At 45.0% G+C, this 12,533-nt stretch overlaps 1 protein-coding gene across 1 annotated transcript in view; it reads right to left on the bottom strand.

The window, feature by feature from the left end:
• Window positions 1-518: 518 nt before the first annotated feature.
• Window positions 519-12,533, bottom strand: part of LOC125310989 (ras association domain-containing protein 8-like) — a 29,434-nt gene continuing 17,419 nt past the window's right edge. The window contains exons 2-6 of the mRNA XM_048268788.1: window positions 11,294-11,464; window positions 9,232-9,476; window positions 8,637-8,738; window positions 5,288-5,417; window positions 519-4,303 (exon numbers count right to left, since the gene is read on the bottom strand). Coding sequence (XP_048124745.1) covers window positions 4,185-4,303; window positions 5,288-5,417; window positions 8,637-8,738; window positions 9,232-9,476; window positions 11,294-11,405 — 708 coding nt within the window. The 5' untranslated portion in view covers window positions 11,406-11,464 and the 3' untranslated portion in view covers window positions 519-4,184. The remainder of the gene's footprint in view (window positions 4,304-5,287; window positions 5,418-8,636; window positions 8,739-9,231; window positions 9,477-11,293; window positions 11,465-12,533) is intronic.

The raw sequence follows: 12,533 nt of genomic DNA on the forward strand, positions 1-12,533 counted from the left end.
ATTTAGTGCTGTTGCCATGTACTCCTGTCTGGATCCATCTTTAGAAGTAAGAAACTCTTCTGAAATCTGACTGGCTAATTTAGAGTGGCTATAGACTACGTCCCCAGTGGGTTGTGTTCAATTTGCCTTTTAAAAATCTGTGCAGTAACTTGGTCCTGATCCAGGTATTTGTAGGAGTAGAAGTGTGTAGTGAAAAAATGTTTGAACATCTTCTTTCATAACAAAGGCCATGCATATATAGACTAGACTATAGAATAAAATATTGTGTTTTTATACTGATACATTTCTCCAGATCTGTTCCAGTGAACTGTGGTGTGTATTTATTCATACCATGTTCAAAAATTATAAAGAATTAGAAAACATGGATGAAATTGGACTACAGAAGAATCACTTGTGAGACTGGTAAAATCTTGTAAGATAAAAAAAAAATCACTTAACCTCAAGTATGTGACTAAACAGTGAAAAGTGTCAATAAAACCAAGTCAACTTGTATGTGAATGAGGAGATGAGCCACAGCATACATTGAGCACTGTTCTAAATTTATTATGTATTGTACAGTATTACAGCAGCTTTTAACAACGTTGCCATAAATATTTGCTATACTGTTCTACCAATGTGGGACCACCACATCTTAACTTTTCCAGGCATTTACAGACACGAGTTTGGTGTTGTACCAAAGCTTTGACATCAATTAAAAAAAATCAAAATAATAAAAAACAAACCGAGGGTAGAGATTGTTTGAGACCTGACTGTCACTGCGTGTGAACACATCTCAGTACATCAAATTCTGTCACAGGTTGAGAAAATTGCCAGACATTTTTCATATTTCAAAACCCACCTAGAAGGGTTTGGCAGTTGGATAAAAATCCTTTTATGTGTGAACAGGAGTATTTGTGAAGAGAACAGAATTAGGTTTTGCGCATTGATTTGGCACTTCATGTTGGTTCCATCTCAGTCAATATGCAACTTATTGCTTACTCTTACCACACAAAGTAACCAGATTTATAATATACTTAGTTAAAGACAGATGATTAGATCAGTCACTATACATGCTCCCCCCCTCCCCTCCCAGACAAGAGTAAGCACAACATAGCTAGCTCCATAAAGCAATTCATATCTAGGAAGTTGTGCCAATCCCCATCTTTCATTTGAACTGCTACATCTAACACAAAAATATTGCGATGTTTGAAAGTCATCACTTTGGGACTAGAATACAACAGCACACGTCATCAAAACCAGATGGACACAGAAACTCCTTCAAAATCGATGTTGACAAATCAGTGCATATTCTTTGAAACAGATTTTGGGGGAAAGTTTCTCGAAATGTTTCCCTGTGTCTATTCAGGGTAATCAACAAATGCCCATTTTACCTTCAGTATATCAAAACACTACTCTGCATGGGCTAACTGCCTTTACATTGAAATTACACATGGCAAAGGAAGAGGTTCTGCTGTCACCACCAGCACATTTTAAAGGCACAAGACTCTTGTCATTTCAGTTATAGCTTCAGAACAAGCAAGATCTTTAACTGGAACATTTTTGACAAAGTCAAACATGTTTAACTTTATAAAAATATATACTGTAGATTCTACTCAGGTTATTTCAAAGGTTTTGATTTGAATCTACTCTACAGTACATCTGAGAAGAGGCAGAATTAATATAGCCATCCGCCATGTCCTTCAACTAGTATCTAGTATCTTTTGGACTTCACAACTTCACGTGACAGCAGGAAGATTAGCCTCGGCTCTGGGATTTGGGTTTGGTTTGCTCTGGAGGTGGGTTTCAATAGAATTTTGGCTATGATTTGTCTGCATTGAGAAAGAGCTTGCTGTGTTGTCACTGCATAGTCTGAATACTACACGTTAACAGGGCTAGAAAGAAACACTTGAGCACACACACACACATACACACGCACACATACAGAGAGAGAAAGAGAGAGAGAGAAAGAGAGAGAGACACACACACTGTTTAGCAATCTCTTCCAACTCAAGACTTCAATCAAAACCATCAGTGCATGCAGAGCTAACTGCCCAAGAGAGCTTCTGAAAACAAAACAAAATAAAAAAGTTAGTTCATATCAGCTATTCATTAACATATTTTACAACAAAAGCATTGTGCATTATTTAACATTAAAAATATGTATTTTTCTTTACTAAGTAGTGATATGTATTGGTTATTTACATATTATTTTTCAGTAAGGCATGCTGTCAGTCTCCTGTTGCATCAAGTGAGAGATAGTTGTTCGTGCAAGGGATGGGGAGAGAAGGACAAGATTTCCACTGCCTCACATCTATGGCCTGCTGAGCTCTGCACTAATGAGGCACTACAACACACGTCACCTCTGTGGAGATCAACCAGGTGACACAAGTACACTAAGGACCACTGGTTAGTGTAGGTGAGCTGGCCTGGCTAGCCGTTTGAGAATGAACAAAAAACTCCCCACCACTCAGGTTAAATGAGGTCTCTAAAGTTGAGACTGTCTCTGTCTCTTTCGTTCCGAGGACAACATGGCAATAAAAAATGTAGCTCCACTGCAACTAAATTAGTCGGCATTTCCAGTCATCCAACATTAGGAGCTAAATTGTAAACGTGTGTGTACGTATATGAGTGCGTGTAAAATTCAATCAAATCCCTCTACAACACCACAAGGATTTTCCCATCCAGTTATTAGCAACACTTAAATGCAGTTTCAATAATAATGGACCTTGTGTGGTTGCTGACTTCCACCTACTGTACAACCTCAGCTCTGCTACATTCAGTCTAGTACTGCACAATACCCAGTCTGACTCATTGGCTTTGGTATATGTCATTTATGAGCTCAGAATCCACAGATTCTGAAGGTGAATGTCTCAATGATACTGTGAACAAAAGCAACCTTTAAGAGTATAATGCGACCCATCAAAGAGAAGTTTCTAAATGCTTGGGTGGTTACCTCAACACACATTAAACATACTAAAAAAAGGATTAAACAGCAATAATACTGAGCATACATATTAAATGTGTATTCACTTCTGTTCATGCAGAACCGCAGAAATGTATGAAGATGATGTGTTCCGCAAAGAGTGGTCTGTGCTGCTAAGACCTGGAAGTGTACGTGTGGGTGTGTGTGTGTGTGTGTGTGTGTGTGTGTGTGTGTGTGTGTGTGTGTGTACAGAGAGAGAGAGAGACAGAAAACGAAAACAAAAGAGGAGAGAGGTTAAGCCATTTTAGTGAGAATGACATCTTTATCGGAGGTCTTTGGGGACTTAGCTGCCACGAGTTCAACATGATAAAGAAAAAAAAAAATGAAATACTGTCCTGGTCTCCTTCAATGTCTGAGGACACCTCTCACCACTCCACACCGCCCAGCAAAGTCATGATCTCAGAAAAATATAAGGCGACATGTATACTCTACATGCACAGATTATAATGATTATTATGGTGTAGAATAATGACTACTTAGTGTAAAAACAAGATATGCTTAAAGGTTTCATCAGATCAACCGTAATGTGCGACAGAAGCCTGTTAATATGTTTTTTTAATAGTGTATGTTGTGTGTCAGGAGTGCTTATACAAGATTGGGGTTTGCTAACCCCAACACTGCTTGAAGATTAATCTGATCCAGGATCAGCAAATGTGGTTGGTCTGACTCCAAGAGCATTCATTGGATCGTCAAATAGTCACCATGATGAGTACTGAAGTCTTTTTTTGTGGTGGATCACATGCTGTTGAGCCAGGGTCCAGCAGGAGGTTGGGAGGCTCTCCCCTGGCCACCGATCCAACGACGGCCATCCGCGGGCCAGCAATGCTACGGAGGCTAATCCAGAGATGGGTCTGATGAAAACTGGACAACCAAAGGCTGGATCATGCTGAATCTCGCCCGGATAAGATAGGTAGTCTCTGCTCAAGGCTGGTTCACTGGTGGGCTCCACGGCACAGATCACACACACACACACACACGCACACACGCACACACACACACACGTACGCATTCCTAAAATTCAGCATGTTCAAATGAGGCCCCATCGCATCAAAGAGGGATCCCACATGACTTTCCCCTAGTCATCCCTTCCTCACCCCAACACCCCCCCACACCCACCCAAACACACACACACACACACTCTTGTTGATCCCCTCATGTAATGTCCCCCATTCAGAGTCTCTTGGCCTTGCGAGGTTGGGAGGGGGGGGGGGCGGAGGAGGGGTCAGACGTAGATCCCCTCGGGGTTGAAGCTGGAGGAATGCGGGCTCTGCAGGGCGCGGAGGTCGTTGGGGAGCTGGCGTCCGGAGCCCAGGCGCTTCAGAGTGCCTGGGTCAGCGCCGTCTGAGGAGGAGAGACGGAACGTCATTGAAGCTTCACATCTCCAGCTCAAGCCATTACAGCAGATCACTGGGACATACTCCAGTGTTTCCCACAGAATTGAATTCTATTTGTGGTGGTAGGTTTGCAGAATTAACTCGAATCCAACAGTTTTTAACAAATTAGTGCAGCGCTGTTATGATTCTAATCAGATTTAAGCACAATTTAGTACAACCAGGAAAATCATTGTGTGGTGGTCAATGTTGATATTGTGGTGGGCCGCCACACATAAGTCAATGTATGGGAAACACTGCACTCCAAATAGGAATTGGAACTGATGAATATCGCCACATCGGCCCCAGAATTGACACCATATCTGTCCCCAAACTGGCTGCACTATCCTAGGTCCTGACCTGTCCTACTTGATGCACCACTTGCTGAAATGTCTCTTTTTTCTTATGCTGTCTTAACATTGTGCAGGAGAAAACAAAGGTCCATGATAGGTTGACACTGACCATCTGTCACTGCAGGGCTTTCTCACGTTTTCATAGACTGCTGAAAGCCCACAGTGTTTAATGCAAATATATATATATATATATGTGGAATACGAGGAAGATTCCTCAAAACAGCGGGTAACCAATATCTTGCTTTCAATTAAACTCTCAGTGCACCAATAACTTGTAAATGTTCATCGATCTGCACTGCAATAAGTTTCAGAAGATAATGTAATGATTAAGATATGCGTTCACCTTTTGAAAGATGGCATCAATAATGCCATTTGAAGTGGGGTCTTACATAAAACATTTAAATAATCTCTCTGCACCATCACCAAAGGCATCTCTGTGTGAATCAATCAGGATTCTACCCACTCCTTACCACCAGGGGTCCCCTGTGAGCTACTGTCTATGCCTCTCTTGCGTGGATGAACGCACTGCTACATTTAAAGAGCTGCTCAGTGTGAATGCAGCCGTGTGTGTGTGTGTGGTGAGAAGTGTGCCATCTGCTGACCTGTGCCAGGCTCCTCTTCGGTGGGCTCGGCCGGCAGCACCGTGACTTTGGTGCCCGTCTGCTGGATGAACTGCTGGAGGTTGACCTGCCGCAGCTCCTTGGTCAACTGCTCCAGCTCCTGCTCCTTCTCCTGTGCCAAACAAATCAATTTGGTTCATCAGTCCATGGGGGAGCCAAAACTCTTTTGGGCTATTTTATGAAGGCACCACGCCAATAAAATGGCTTCTTTTTATCTATTAGACTACTGTGTTCAACTTTTCTCTGAGCTACTTCATGGTTACAGCTCTATTAGGTCTTTCACAAAACAATTTCACTTCAATATGCATTTCAATAATTATGTTCAATGCATTGCATAGGTCTCAATGACAGACAATATCATCATATTAATCCCCCATTAATATTAATACACCATAGGTTCAGCTCCTTTATTCTTTTCAAAAGCGCCAGCGTGAAATCACTTTCCACACCAGGCCTCATGCTCCCCTCTTAGCTACTGAGGCAAGACCATTTAGGCAGTGTGTGTGTGTGTGTGTGTGTGTGTGTGTGTATGTGTGAGAAAGTGATTGCAAGAGAGAGGGGTGGGATGGGGGGGGGGGAGCAGGAGCAAAACAAGAGAGAAAGAGGTGGGGGAGGAGGAGGAGGAAGAGGAGAGAGTGCATGTGAGTGTGTACGTTGTTTGCAAACCCCAAAGAGAGCTGACGCATTGTAGACACACTTAATCCAGCTCCAGCACTTAATCTTTCACCGTTGGCTACCGGCGGAGCCTTACATAATTCAGGCCTCTCCTCTCCTCTCCTCTGCTCCAGAGCCCTCTCTGCAGTGCCTCCACCATGGCTGTGGGCTGGACCCACCCAGCCCTGCCTGATCACCACCAATGACCCAGGCCTGCTGCTCACTTCTTCCATGCGGCTTCAGTCGAACGGGCAGCAGACGCGCTGCCAGAGTCGCTCGCCACTTTTTTTTTTAAAGAGCCCCAAGAACATTTTCTCCACTCAATTAGCCATTAAATTCACTTAGCAAATCCCATTTACGACGCTCACGCATAGCGCTTTAACTCTTTGTCTGCCCACGCTCGTGGACGTCGTCCGCCGCACTGTTTACTCGGCTTAATTCGATTTGCGTGGAGGTGAACTCCCCCAATGGCTCTCCCGATGAAGGGTAAACGCCATGACGCAGTGTCATTCGCGTGACATTCACGGTGTCCAGGGGACGGGACTCAGCCCTGCTGAGAGAATGGAAAGCCCTGTGTGCTGATGAGGAAACGCTAAGTAGACCGTGAGCAAGCACTTCCTAAGGTGGGACACTGGAACATTATAAATATGCACGCAGCCCTCTAAGCAAATTCAGAGGATGGAAAAAAAGGGCTGATCCGTCATGGTAACTCAGTACATCCCCCCCCCCCCTTAAGAAAAGCTCTCAGATGGGGAGGAGAAGGGTTGACCATGAGGGCACGTCCTGGATAGAACTTCAGAGACTTACCACACTGACTCAACTTCTAATCATGCCTCACAGGCTCAGATGCAACTCAGGAAACTAATCAGGCCATCGTCTCCGTAGCGGGATCGTAATGGCGGCACATAAAGAGGACAGCTGTAGACCTCGGGATAGGGGAGTTCACAGACCTCAGACCTGCCAAGGTGTCTGATGATTAGAGATGCACCGATTTTTATTTTAGGAATTTTAGGGCCGATAACGATAACCGATATTTATTGGTTTGTTGTGGCCGATACTGATACGATAACCGATAATATTACTCTTGAAAAAAAAATGTGAAAAGTGATTTGGGGAAAGCATTTAATAAGCATCATTTTATTGCAGTAATTTTACCTACCACCAAATGATGGACAGAACTCATAATAGTCCTCAATAGTGTGGCAGTCAACAACATAACAGTAGCCTCGCCCTACAGTATGTGTGGCTCCTTTAAGTGAACCTGACGTCAGTGAATTGCGAGTGAGTGGCTAGAGAGTTTGAATCGTTTTCATTTAGGACTAAACGCTCATAAACAGCTCATCTTGGAATAAGCTACAGTATAGCGACCAAATCAGAGTTTGTGAGGGAAACTTAGGGAAGGTTTAGTTTCAACTGCGGGTAACTGAATAAAGCTGCAACTCCTCAGACTGTATCTTATGTCCGTCTACTCAGTACAACCTGCTGCAGCAGAAATGAAAGGCGTAAGCCCCGAAGGTTTTAATAACTTATTATGATGACCTGTCTGGAACTGAAGCACGAATGGTTAGCATATTTCTAGGTAATAATACAAAACCCAAGCCAAAGTAATGCAAATATAATACTAAAACACAACTTAGAACTAGGCCTACTTATGTACTCGTCCCACTAACGAGTTTGTTTATTTGTTTCCCTGACCAGCGCGGTAAAGTGCAAACACACCAGCACAAGACGGCTCTAGATAGGGCTGAGCTCCGCTCTGTTATGGTTAAATGGCAGATCATTCACGAGAGGATTTTGAGATGCACAGATTCCCAAATGAACGCATATCCACAGATTTTGTTAGAGTGGTGAAATACATTCACACCGCTGACATTACATTGAGGAAAAAGTATAGCCAACCAAGATCAAGTAGCTCAGTGTAGCAGGACGGACCTTACGTAGGCCTAAATTAGGACTTTAAAAAATATCGGCGCAAATTATCAGCCAGAATTCTGTTATCGGACCGATAATAATATTTTCATTTTTTCACTTATCGGCTAATAATATATCGGCCGCCGATATATCGTGCATCCCTACTGATGATGAATCACTCACAGCCTTGTGCGTGTGTCTCGCTATATCATTAGCGATTGTAGAGCTTTTATAAATGATTTTCGTGAGGGCTTGATGAATGGGAGCGGTGTAGACGTGAGGATAAAGGTTGCTTTCAGAGGCTGATTTCTGAGCGGATGGGAAAACACTTTGGGCTGGTTTCCCATACTTGGATTAAGACTAGTCCAAGTGCTGGACTAAAAGCTTTTTGGGAAACTGACCCTATGTGTCTCTCAATGTGTCTCAGTCTGTTAGTCTCTCAGTCTATCTCTCTCTGTGTGTGTGTGTGTGCTTGTGTTTGTGTGTGTATGCATGTGTGTGTGTGTGTGTGTGTGTGTGTGTGTGTGTGTGTGTGTGTGTGTGTGTGCATATGTCTGTAACTGCAGCCTTTTGCTGGACTGTTTGAGCCAGTAGTCAAGTTTCCTGATGAAAGACACAGTGTGTCTGTGTCTGTACATGTCAGTCTATCTGTGTGTGTGTGTGTGTGTGTGTGTGTGTGTGTGTGTGTGTGTGTGTGTGCCTATGTGTGTGCTATGTGTGTGCGTGCTATGTGTGTGCGTGTGTGCATGTGTGCATATGTCTGTGACTGCAGCCTCTTGCTGGACTGTTCGAGCCAGTAGTCAAGTTTCCTGATGAAAGACAGTGTGTCTGTGTCTGTACATGTCAGTCTTTCTATGTGTGTGTGTGTGTCTCTACTGTATGTGTGTGTGTGTGTCTCTATGTGTGTGTGTGTGTGTTTGTGTGTGTGTGTGTGTGTGTGCATATGTCTGTGTGTGTGTGTGCATATGTGTGTGTGTGTGTGTCTCTGTGTGTGTGTGTGTGTGTGTGTGTGTGTGCGTGAGTGTGTGTGTGTGTGTGCGTGTGTGCGTGTGTGCATGTCTGTGTGTGTGTGCATGTCTGTGTGTGAGTATGTGTGCGTGTGTGCATGTGTGCATATGTCTGTGTGTGTGTGTGCATGTCTGTGTGTGTGTCTCTACTGTATGTGTGTGTGTGTGTGTGCATGTCTGTGTGTGTGTGTGTGTGTGTGTGTGTGTGTGCATGTCTGTGTGTGTGTCTCTGTGTGTGTGTGTGCATATGTCTGTGTGTGTGTGCATGTCTGTGTGTGTGTGCATGTCTGTGTGTGTGTGTGCGTGTGTGCATGTGTGCATATGTCTGTGACTGCAGCCTCTTGCTGGACTGACCCGGCGGCCCGCAGCAGCCAGCGGCGGCAGGCTCTGGCGATAGAGGCCGCGCTCGGGCACGCGGCCCGCCATGCCGTCCGAGGTGGGCCGCTCGCTCAGCGACGGGCCTGTGCGCTGAAGCACCAGCTGGACATCGCTGGCGTACTGGCCCCACTTGTTGAGCGACACCACCGGGTTCTCGTGCGGGGCCAGGTGGCGCTCGGTCTCCCGCCATTTCTCGATCAGTGTGTACCTCCCCGTGCGTCCTGCGGACAAAAAGGAAGAGGAATTGGAACAGGAAAAGAAAGAGGAAGATAAGCTAGTCTCATCCCTCACTTTCGACTTTAATGTACCTTAATGGATCTTTAATGTCCTTTAATGTAAAAACAAAACAACCACAATTTATAGCCCAAATAACACCGAGGCTTGTTTTGTTGCTCTCCCACTGTGAGACCGGGTTGCTCGGTCACTTCACCCAAACCTGACCACAGTTCTTCAGACAAAGAACATGAATCCCAAGTCTCATGCGAGTGTGAACTCTGCCAAGAGGCTATGAAGGGGGGGGGGTCAACCACTTTAAATCGCTCATTTCCATGATTCTCAGAAAAAGGGACCACACTGTAAGTCACAGCACACCCCAAACAGCCGGTCACATGAAGAGAGTCCCCGCAAAACACAAAGCCCACTTGTTGCTAAGGGGGACAGAACATGCATACAAGTTATGTGAGCAAAAGAGCAAAAGGGTGTTTCCTAGCACAGAGGGATCAGATGAGGAACAAGACCGCTGTGTTCGGCATGCGCTAGCATTTCTGTACTTCAGTGAAGAAAGGAGAAGAGAGAGAGAGAGAGAGAGAGAGAGAGACAGAGAGAGACAGAGAGAGAGAGAGACAGAGAGAGAGACAGAGAGAGAGAGAGAGAGAGAGAGAGAGAGAGAGACAGAGAGAGACAGAGAGAGAGAGAGAGACAGAGAGAGAGAGACAGAGAGAGAGACAGAGAGAGACAGAGAGAGACAGAGAGAGACAGAGAGAGACAGAGAGAGACAGAGAGAGACAGAGAGAGACAGAGAGAGAGAGACAGAGAGAGAGACAGAGAGAGACAGAGAGAGACAGAGAGAGACAGAGAGAGAGAGAGACAGAGAGAGAGACAGAGAGAGACAGAGAGAGACAGAGAGAGAGAGACAGAGAGAGACAGAGAGAGAGAGAGAGAGAGACAGAGAGAGAGAGACAGAGAGAGACAGAGAGAGAGAGAGACAGAGAGAGACAGAGAGAGACAGAGAGAGACAGAGAGAGACAGAGAGAGAGAGAGACAGAGAGAGAGAGAGAGAGACAGAGAGAGACAGAGAGAGAGACAGAGAGAGAGAGACAGAGAGAGAGACAGAGAGAGACAGAGAGAGACAGAGAGAGACAGAGAGAGAGAGAGAGACAGAGAGAGACAGAGAGAGACAGAGAGAGACAGAGAGAGACAGAGAGAGACAGAGAGAGACAGAGAGAGACAGAGAGAGACAGAGAGAGACAGAGAGAGACAGAGAGAGACAGAGAGAGAGACAGAGAGAGAGACAGAGAGAGACAGAGAGAGACAGAGAGAGACAGAGAGAGACAGAGAGAGACAGAGAGAGAGAGAGAGAGAGAGAGACAGAGAAAGAGAGAGAGAGAGAGACAGGAGAGAGAGAGAGACAGAGAGAGAAAGAGAGAGAGAGAGAGACAGAGAGAGAGAGACAGAGAGAGAGAGAGAGAGAGAGAGACAGAGAGAGAGACAGAGAGAGAGAGAGAGAGAGAGAGAGAGAGAGAGAGAGAGACAGAGAGAGAGAGAGACAGAGAGAGAGACAGAGAGAGAGAGAGACAGAGAGAGAGACAGAGAGAGAGATACTTGTTTCTCAGCTGATGACTTTTCACAAGTAGCCCGAGGGGTGGCATGACACCAGCAGGTTCTGTGCAGAGCTCTACGGAGGGAATTGCTTGGCCTCAAGTATAATTTAACCGCATTATTTAACCATCTGTCTGATATAGAACCAAACAGCAAACAAAAAACAAACAAACAAACAAACAAAGTCTAGAAGTTAGAAGAAGGTGCTATTCTCACTCACCTATGGCCTGGGCCAGTGCGATCACCACCTCCTGACACGTGGTGACTTCCGTGACCCCGCAGACAATCCGCTGGACTCCGTCCACCCACACTTTCAGCTCCATGGCTCTCATCTGGGTGAGGTCATACCTCTGTGATGGTCAGGGCTTCGGACTGGGCTCTCTTGCGCATTCTGGAGAGAGACAAACACAACAGTTTGTCTCTGATCACTTCCACCACAACTGCCAATGAGTAAAAGATGCACAAGGGAAATTAAGGCCAATTGGAAGAAAGGCCAATATGCAACTTCCTGCAGTTTATTTGTATTGATATAATTCTTTCCTCTTCCTACTCTCTGGGCTGGCCATCAGTGTTTATGAGGGTGGGGATTGTTATAGTGCAGCTAGTGGTGGCGCTTGGCTGCTTGCTTATTGCACAATATGTTTTGCAGAGAGGACGTTCCGCATGGACCCGATAAGCTTTAGAAGAGAAATGGAGGAAGCGGGTAATGAAAAATATGTATCAATAAGAGCAACGCTGAACTTTACTACTATCCACACAACTAATAGAGGAGCTCTTTCCTCCAACATGACTCATTCCTGAACAATCTTCTGCACTGTCCCTCTAAAGCTGGTGAAGTCTGTTAGGCATTGGAGCCTACTGCTAAGTGCCTGTTAGATTTACATTCCTAATTGTTGGTTTCACCTCTACGGTGACCATGACTAATTCTTTATTATTCAAGTAAATCACAAAAATTATCTGCATTTATGAATACATCTCTGAATAATTCATCTGTCATTAGGGCTCTGCTAATGGAATTCACAGCCTATTTCAGTGGTTAATCAATCACTGCTAACATTTATTATCTAACAAGAGCTCATTGCCAGTTAACTGGGGTGTCGCATAAAACATTTCTGAGATGGACCCCTAGCTGAGAGCCCAGGCTGTAGCCCTAATGAGAGTCTGCGTGGTATCTCTAACAAGCTAACAATGCTAATAAGTCATGCATTACTACGAAGGGAAAAAACAAGACATCAGACGAGCGGCTCGCGTCAAGCCCGGCGCCGCTGGTAGCCGTTTGGCTCATTCGTTTCGTTGGAGCTCTGTGTGTGTCCCCGGCATTTATTTATTTATTTATTTTTTTTTTTCAAATGGCTGCCTGCTTCCAATGCTGCTGTGCAGGGTGGGTGGGGGGGGCGTCTTTGGTGCCACGCGCTCTGTGAAAGTTACCCTTTTCTCAAAGTGCTGACACAAGCAGCGCA

This window comes from Alosa alosa, chromosome 17, assembly GCF_017589495.1.
Source record: "Alosa alosa isolate M-15738 ecotype Scorff River chromosome 17, AALO_Geno_1.1, whole genome shotgun sequence".
Classification (NCBI taxonomy): Eukaryota; Metazoa; Chordata; class Actinopteri; order Clupeiformes; family Clupeidae; genus Alosa; species Alosa alosa.